The 9,306-nt window shown below is 35.8% G+C and overlaps 1 protein-coding gene across 3 annotated transcripts in view; it reads left to right on the forward strand.

The window, feature by feature from the left end:
• The window catches only part of atosa (atos homolog A), a 91,008-nt gene extending 83,347 nt beyond the window's left edge, over nucleotides 1-7,661 (forward strand). For 2 of the 3 annotated variants that reach the window (XM_063065966.1, XM_063065968.1), the window contains exon 12: nucleotides 4,224-7,660. In XM_063065966.1, the coding sequence (XP_062922036.1) occupies nucleotides 4,224-4,377 (154 nt within the window). In that variant the 3' untranslated portion in view covers nucleotides 4,378-7,660. Of the gene's footprint in view, nucleotides 1-4,223 lie in introns of all 3 variants that reach the window. The other variant, XM_063065967.1, reaches the window with a different exon arrangement.
• Nucleotides 7,662-9,306: the final 1,645 nt, after the last annotated feature.

The following is a 9,306-nucleotide window of genomic DNA, read 5'->3' on the forward strand; positions in this document are numbered from 1 at the left end:
TAATTGTTGTCATCTATATCTTTTAACACAAAGCTACATGGTTTAACTTGTAGTGGCCAAAGTATTCAAATATTCTGTATATCAATCTTCTAATTTTTCAGGGAAAATTCTAAAAACAATTGTTTTAATTTCATCATAGCATTGATCACTGGACTCTATTAGAAAAGAATGTGATATTTTTGTCTTTAGCTTGGAATCTGCTTCAAACAGGATAACATCACAGGAAAAAGCTTCGTTTGTTTTCAGAATAGACCTAGAACAGTAATTTTGCAACAAACTCCATGAGTTGAACACTAAAACAGCTCAGAAAAAATCTACCGGTAATTAATCAATATTTAGAGATAGAGTCTAACACACTATTTCAAAGTTCTTGGAAATTTCAACCTGTTTTGGGAACAGAAATAGCCCATTGAATTCATTACTCGTTAGGGTAATGACTGATCTGTGATCTTATTCCACATACCACATATCATGATACACATTTGCTCATAAAGCCCAAGCTTAAAATGAGCAAAATGTTTGTATTTTTACACTTCTATTCTTTGTGACATTTAGCAGTTGGTGGAAGTGTGGGGAATAGGGACGATGGTGATATGACTACATGGAGTAGAATTATTTTACTTTTTGGCCTCATTTCTTCAACCAGTATAAGATACAGACCTGTTGTAGGCCAATTCCTCCTAATGATGTTGCATTCCTGAAATACTACATTTACATAGAATGTTTGTTTTCTGTAATTTGTAAATATTATCATATAAATTCTGAAGTTATGGCTACTATGTGTTGGCACGTGGCCAAGTGGTTAAGGCGTTGGTCTAGTGATCTGAAGGTTGCTAGTTCGAGCCTCAGCTGAGGCAGCGTGTTGTGTCATTGAGCAAGGCACTTAACCACACATTGCTCTGCGACGACACTGATGCCAAGCTGTATCGGCCCTAGTGCCCTTCCCTTGGACAACATCGGTGGCGTGGAGAGAGGAGACTTGCAGCATGGGCAACTGCCGGTCTTCCATACAACCTTGCCCAGGCCTGCGCCCTGGAAACCACCCAAGGCGCAAATCCATGGTCTCACGAAAATAATGGATGCCTATATACTATATACAACCATTATACTGAACTGAGACCTTGAGTCCCTCATTGATCATACACACAGAAGATTTTAAATTTCATCTCAATCTTGAAGTAAATATGGTGACAAAATAATTAATTGTATAATCTTCAAGTGTTTGTTTTTTTTTGGATGTGCATTGGATTTATCTGGTGGTAAGATATCATAGTTTTTGTCATTAGTAGTATTCTGCTTTAGAATTAATTATTTTATGATTTGAGTCCTGAGACAAAATCTTAGTTTCCTATGCAAAGCAAATTTGTTTCAAAGTGGGATTTTTCCTTTCATTTCTGCAATGAGAACCACAGCTATGATGATGCAGAGTACTTACTTATGTGCTGTGAATCACTTAGTTCCTAACAAACCAGTTATGACAGTTATGGCAGAAACAAAAATTAGTTGGAAATTGCCTAAAGTTCACTCCTGCTCTCTTCAATGCAGCCTATTTGATAATTCACATTGCTTGTTGTACTGAAGCATTGAATAACACAGCTGTAAATGGATTAAACAAATGGATAAAACAAAGGCAAATAGATTCTTGTATGTGGTCATTCAATTTAGCACTAAAAGGACAAGTATTTTCTAATTTTCTTCCTGAGTTAGTCCCATTTACCTGCATTTGTCCCATATCCCTGTCAACCTTTCCTATTCATATACCTGTCCTAAAAGCTGGAAACAGTGGATATATAGAGAGACTTGGGTTTGCAGACTTTATTTGAGTATAATTGATAGATGGAGAAAATTATCAAAAAGCTGAGTTTGTCATGGTATAAATCCTGAGAATACTGCAAACCTGGCAAGAGTATACAGCTAGTTTAGTAACTGGAATCAAAAGGTTAAATTATAAAGACAATATACACAGTTTTCTTCCTTAGAATTGAGAGGTTTAATGGGTGGTTTAATTGAAGTTTACAACATAGTAATGTGAACCACAATAGGGTATACATAATTATTTCCACTGGTAATGGACTCTAGTTCTGGCAGCATAGAATGAAAATTAGAGCCTGACTTTGCAGGGGTGAATTTGAAGAACATTTCGGCATGCAAAGAGTGGTAAGGGTTGGAATTCCTCCCTGCAAACAGCATTTGTTAATTTTAATGAATTTCTCTCAATTAAAGGAATTAAGGAAGATGGGGCAAATTATGTTATTTATAGTTAGATTAGAAAACATCTGTGATTTGATTGAACAAAAGAATGGACCTGAGATTAAATGGTTGCTGTTTATTAAATGCTACTTCCTTAACCATGGAGTTCAGCTGTTCTTCTTAAGAACAAGGTAGAAGTACATGATTTCCTTTATATATTTAAGTTTGATGTTTCCTTCCAGCTAACCTGCTTTGGAAGCAATCTGAGACTGACTTCAAATAAAAAGAGATTTATATATTTCTTGGGGCTTAGTACAAGCCCCTAGGGGAAACATTTTACTCCTATTGCTAAAGATACAAGTTCACAAAACTGAGTTTAAAATCCAGCATTTCCAAGCAAACTGCTGGCAATGGTTTGATTTGAACTATCATGGAAGAGTTACACATTCATTTAAACTTGACAACTTACAAGAACTAGAGAAAACTGCAGGGCCAGAAGAAGAAATGGGTTCACAGGACTGTTGATTAACAGTACTTATACGCATTTTTCAAGCATCCCTTACAACTTCAACACTTCTCAGTGTTTTACTGCCAATTACTTTTTTAATATTACTGTTGAAATTCAGAAATATGCACACAGGAAAGTCTCAGAAACATCAATGACATTAAGACAGCTGATAGATATTAGTCATGTCAACATTAGGCAAGGTATTGCAAAGTTATTAAGTATTGGAAACATTAAATGTATATGAAAATAGAAATTTGCAACTTTTATACATTTTAATGGAATCTTGATATTATCAGCCAAGAAATGTTGAAGATAAAGCCTATAAGATAATAAAAGTGATCAATTTAAAAGTGAATGTTGGAAGAAAGGGCTTTAACAATTGGATAAGTAGAAATGAGAAGAAAAAATGAACAATATACACTCGTGTTTTATATTACAACTATCAGTTTAAAGTGATAGCTGTTAAAAGCAAAATTGACCGTCTAATTTGCAGAGGTTTATTGATTCGTAGCTAATGATCTAAAAGAAAATAATAAGATATTTGTTGTGCTTTCATTGATCTTTTAGTGAAGAAAGGGATATTCATGAGGAGATGAATATGAATTAATTGACAGCAAGTTGAATGCTATTGTAATTGGTGAGGACATTTTTAGAAAGATGTATTTGGCTAAAGGAATATGTAGCTTCAGGATGCACCCATATACTGTATACCATAGGATCCTAAGGAAAATGAGAAAATAAACTACCATGTCCTTAGGGTTATAATTTAAACATCTCTAAGAGACCCAAAATCTTAGTGTGACTAGGATGGTACCCAATTTTGATCTGGGTAATTGCTGGCCTTTATGACATTGGTCTTTATATTCCCACAAACCAAGGATGATCAACAGGAATAGTCAAAATAGTAGCATGGATTCCAGAAATGAGTGGTTGTGTATGATGATCTTCGCAAACTTAATTATTGAGGGGATTTTCAAGTCCATACAGGATCCTTTTAGAGATAATTAAAAGGTAAAGGAGAATAAGTAGAAAAATGTGTTAAAATTGGTAAAAAGAATGAAGACAGTGAGAGTTGATGCAACTTGTTAGAATGGTTTGATGGATAAACACAACAAAATGAGATTGGAATCTTCGTTTTTGTTACAAAGTCTAAAATTCTAGAAACGATTCGTTATCCCTGTTTGTTGTTTTTAGAAAATTCTGTATATTGGGATAGTTACAACATAAATTCAGTGTCCACTAAGTTGTATTGTCTTTCAGAACTACATTTAACTTGAGGCTAACCTCAGCTAGATTTGTAAAAGTAACTTCAATATTTAAATTTATTCTTTAATGAATCGATTCTTTAATCAATTCTTTTTGACTTGTGGACCATAACTCTGCTTTTGGGTAGCATACAAAAAGTTGTTATAAATATAGTATGTATCTGTGTTTAAAAATAGGTGATGGATGAATCAGATGTTTATTTTGCTTGTAATAATTTAAGATCTGATGAACGTATAATCAGATTGTTTTTATGTTGTAGGTTCCAGAGTTCAAAATCTGGGAAGATCTACCTCCACAGAGATGTCAGACTCCTTTTTTCTCGGAAGTCAATGGAAGTTGATAGTGGTGCTGCATATGAATTAAAATCTTATACAGAGTTTCCAACAAATCCTCATTTTTCAGCACGATGTTAGCAATATTTTTCATTGGTTAGGATATATTTTTCTTTTTTTTCCGGAGAATGGCACATGTTCAGCTAATTAATGGAAATAAAATATGCACAGTACATAATTGTGATAAATTATTGGTACTAGTCTTTTAGAACCCCAGCACCTATTAGACCGTGGGCCAGTCTTGTGTAAGTGTTTTGAATAAAATCCCTTGTACTTTAAGCAAGCAGTAGACTGGAATGAAAACCATGTTGTCCTGATATTATCTGTACTGTTACAATGGAAGTCACAAACCACTTTATTGGATGTGTTGCAATAGTAAAAACAAGAAGTAGTTTAGTGTTAAAACATTTTATTTTATTTGTATTTTATTTAATATTTAAATTAATGTTTCACTTATTGGGCAGATAATTTTTTTGTCCTGTTTAGTGTTATGTAGCATAAAGTTCTCCATGTAAAATCATACTCTGTATTTTTTTGACATGGTTAATACTCAAATATACAAAATCTATGTAAATCGGTGTCTGTCTGTCCATGAATCTGTGTGTTTGTGTGCATAGAAACACAAGTAAAAATATGTCTTCAGTAACTTATGTCAGGTGCACATATAGTTGATAACTGCATATTTTGCTCAGCTTCCAGAATTTAGTTCCATTGATAGATTTCTACCCCGTGTTTTTATTAACACGTACTGTATAAGAGTCTGTTCTTCATAACTGTATCAGCATTGTATTTTCCTTAAGCAGTTTTTAAAATATATTGTTCTGGTTCGCCAGTTCCCTAAAGGCATGATCCTTTGCTTCTGTTCAATTTGAGCAACCTGCCCAGTATCTTGCCCAAGTCATCCTCCAAGGCTATGAGGTATCAAGATATTTGATTACACAGGACCTAATAGCTGAACACATTTTCTCACTACTTGTTCTGTAATAGATTCAAAAACAGTAAAGAAATATTTAACCAACCCCCTCTAAAACACGTCATAGTGGGAAGGAATCAATAGCATGAGAGTTTAGGTAGAGGGCTCCAAAAGAGATGTTATATGGGAGCTAGGTATGGTTAGGATGCAGATGGGAAAGTAACACGGAGTAGAAGCAATCTGGAAGTGATGCTGGGACAATCCCGGAATGGAATTAATCAGAATAACATGTAGAAAGTCAAATCTGGAGGGTAAAGTAAAAACAAAATGTTGAAACCACTCAGTAGATCAGACAGCACCTGTAGAAAGAGAAACAGTTAAATATTTTGGAGAAGGCTGTTGGCTTTGAAAGGTTTTTACTGTTTCACTTCCACAGTTGCTGGCTAGCATTCTGAGTGTTTACAGCTCATCCCTTTTTTTTAACAGATTTTCAGCATCTGTGTTTTTTATATATTTGAATTCTGGTGCAAGCTTGACAAAAAATGATAAACTTTGTTAAATGAGCCCTGAGGTTTGACTGGATAAATGCCTTTAATGTGGTCACAGCTATATTTTGATGTTTGCTTCAAGCAGGTTGGAAGCACCATTGAAATTTGCATAATAATGGATAGGACAATCTGATCTGGTTCGGTCTGTTATTTTTGAAAAAAAAAGATGAGTAATGAATCATTCGTGAGGTTTTTTGAAGCAGTAATGTCAGCAGTTTGAAAGATGAACGAGCAGCATTGAATGCAAAGGAACCATTGAGGACCTTTCAACTAAAGAAATACAGTGCATTGGAAGGAATTTGGGATGTGGTTGAGAGGGGAGGAATTAAGCTGTACAGTATAGAATACGAGAAAAGTTGAGACCTGCATTTACATGAACTTCAGTCATCACAGAGCACATTACAAACATTCAAGTATTTTTAAGCTGTAGTCATGGTACTAATATTGGGAAAGTAGCAGCCAATTTGGACACAATAAGCACCAATAAACCAGCAAAGGGGTATGTGGAAACTGAAGCGCAGACTGACAAGTGCCTTAAATAGTCATTGAATGCCATGTCAATGACCATTTTGGTTGTGGCATCAAGAAATCTAATGTCTTAATCTATTCAATCTTATTGATCAAGCAATAAATTTCTGGGCCTTATCAATAACTTCTTATGCTTTGAAATAGTATTGCATTCACATGTTGGTCCTTTTGGGGTGGTGCTTAGAACGCCAATTTTTCAGCTTGGGGTGAATTCTAATGGTAGGAATGTATCAAAAATATGGAGTGGTGACTACCTTTATGGCAGAACTTTTCTCAACCATGTTATTGTAAGAGTGACTTAACTTCGAAAACTGGAAGCTGGAGAAATGAAAATACCTGCTGTAATTGATATAACATCTAAATTTTGATTTTTTTTCCCCCTACTTAATCAATTGCTGGTTTACAGCAAGATATAATGGAAAATATGCAATTAAATATTTAGAGAGAGTGGAGGGAAAGTGCAGTGGTATTCCTTGGGAGTCTTTATCACTGCATTTCTTATGATACATGACACAATACATGAACTTGGAAATATGACTCACAATTTCTGAATTTGCAGAGTGTTATCAGCTTGATGGAGAGGGCAAATGTGCAGCACATGTTACTTAATTGAAAAAAAGTTGCCGATGGTGTTATATTTTATTTGGAACAATGGAGGAAAGCAATACAAACTAGGTGGCACAATTCCAAATGGAGAATAGGAACAGTGAAATCTGGGAGTACATTTGTATAGATAATGAAAATGAAAGGACAGCATGAGATCCAGGGCTCCAGTAAATTGAGACACAGAGCAAGTGAGCGATGAAGTTACAAGGAGCCTTTATGAAACATAAGTTTGGACGCAATATTGATTGTTGAACCTGGTTCTGGCGACCAAATGTAAGGAAATATGTGGCTTTAGTGAGTGTAGAATAGATTTGCTGGAATAATACCAAAGATACAGGGCTTTTCTTACTTGAATAGACAGAAAAAGCTTGTTCTTTCTCAGAACAGAAAAGGGGATCCAATCGAAGTATTTAAAATCATGAAAGATGTACAGGAGACAGAGAGAAACTGGTCCATTGATGAAAAGGTCAAGAAATAAATGGCAAAAGTAACATCACAGAAATGTTTTTTGTCAATGAGCTGTCAGTGGATATTGATTCAACTGTGGCATTCCAAAAGAAACAGAATGAGTACGACGAAGCTCTTGGGTAGTAGGACCAGCTGGATTGTTCTTGCAAAAAGACAGCACAAGCTTGAAGAACCAAAATGCCCTTCTTCCATGTAATCCCTTTCTGTGATTCTCTGAAAAGATTGTTAGTGTTACTTAATAAAGCATATAACATAATTTATTTATTTTTTCTGTTTGTATCATGGAGATATAAAATACACTATGTAATAAAGTGGCCACTGATGGCGTCTTTATGGTCTTCTGCTGCTGTAACCCATCCATTTCAAGGTCCGACATGATGTGTGTTCAGAGATGCTTTTCTGCTCAGCACTGTTGTAACACATTGTAACTTGAATTATTATCGCCATCTGTCAGCTTGAACCAGTCTGGCCATTCTCCTTTGACCGCTCATCAACAAGGCTCTTTCACCCACAGAGCTTCACTCACTGGATGTTTTTTTGTTTTCGCGCTATTCTCGGTAAACTCTAGAAACTGTTGTGCGTGAAAATCCCAGGAAATCAGCAGTTTCTGAGATATTCAAGCCACCCCATCTGGCACCAACATTTATTCTACAGTCAAAGTCACTTCAGTCACATTTCTTCTCTATTCTGATGCTTGGTCCTAACAACAACATTACATCTTGACTGTGTTTGCATTCTTTTATGCATTGAGTCGCGGCCTCATGGTTGGCTGATTAGATATTCATATTAATGAGCCGGTGTACTGATGCACCTAATAAAGTAGCCACTGAGTGTATATCCCAGACTCTTAAAGAAGCAAGCAAGGAAATCAGAGCAGCATTGACTACAGTTTTCTATTCCTTCCTGGAGTGGTGTCAGAGGATTGGAGGAATGATTGTTTTAAAACATTGCTTAAGAAAGGAAGGGAAAACCAAGTAATTGCAGGCCAGACAGTCTAACTTGGTGAACAAATTGTTGTAATCCATTTTAAGGCTCAGTGTAAATTTTCGTTGAGAATGACGCAGATTAATCAAAGACATCCAGCATGGATTTATTAAGGCAAGGTCATGTCTGACTAATCTGACTGATTTTTTTTTAATGTAGTGCCGTGTTATGTGAGGACAGTGGTGCAATTGATGGCTTTTAGGTCAGGTTTGTGGATGATGCAAAGATAGGTGGAGGAAGAAGAGTTGAGGGAATGGGGAGTCTGCAGAAAAACTTGGAAAGATTGGGAAAATAGACAAAGAAGTTGCAGATAGAATACAGGGTAGGGAAATGTATGGTCATGTACTTTGGCAGAAGAAGTGAAGGCGTAGACTATAAATAGGGAGAGAATTCAGAAATCGGAGGTGCAAAGGGACTTGGCAGTTGGAGTGAAAAATTTCCCAAAGGTTAACTTACAGGTTAAGTTGATTAAAGTAAAGAAGGCAAATTCAAAGTTAGCATTCATTTTGAGAAGACTGGAATTTAAAAGCAAGATGTAATGCTGAGCCTTTGTAAGGTATTAGTCAGACCACATGTGTAGTATAGTAAGCAGTCTACGGCCCCATATCTAAAATATACTAGAATTGCAGAGGGTCCATAACAAGTTTATGAGAATGATCCCAGGATGAAAGTGTTAATTTATGAGGACCATTTCACTATCGGCCTCAATGTCAGTAAGACCAAGGAACTGTATGTGGAAGTCAAGGGATCACACTGGTCCTCATTGAGGGATCAGATGGAGAAAGGGTGAGCAGTTTCAAGTTCCTGGGTGTCAACATCTCTGCGGATCAATCCTGTCCCAACATATTCACCCAATTACAAGCAAAGCACAACAGCAGTTATATTTCCTTAGGAGTTCGAGGAGAATTGGTATGACACTAAACACACTCACAGATTTCTAACTAGCATGGAGAACATTCTAAC

This window comes from Mobula hypostoma, chromosome 13, assembly GCF_963921235.1.
Source record: "Mobula hypostoma chromosome 13, sMobHyp1.1, whole genome shotgun sequence".
Taxonomy (NCBI): Eukaryota; Metazoa; Chordata; class Chondrichthyes; order Myliobatiformes; family Myliobatidae; genus Mobula; species Mobula hypostoma.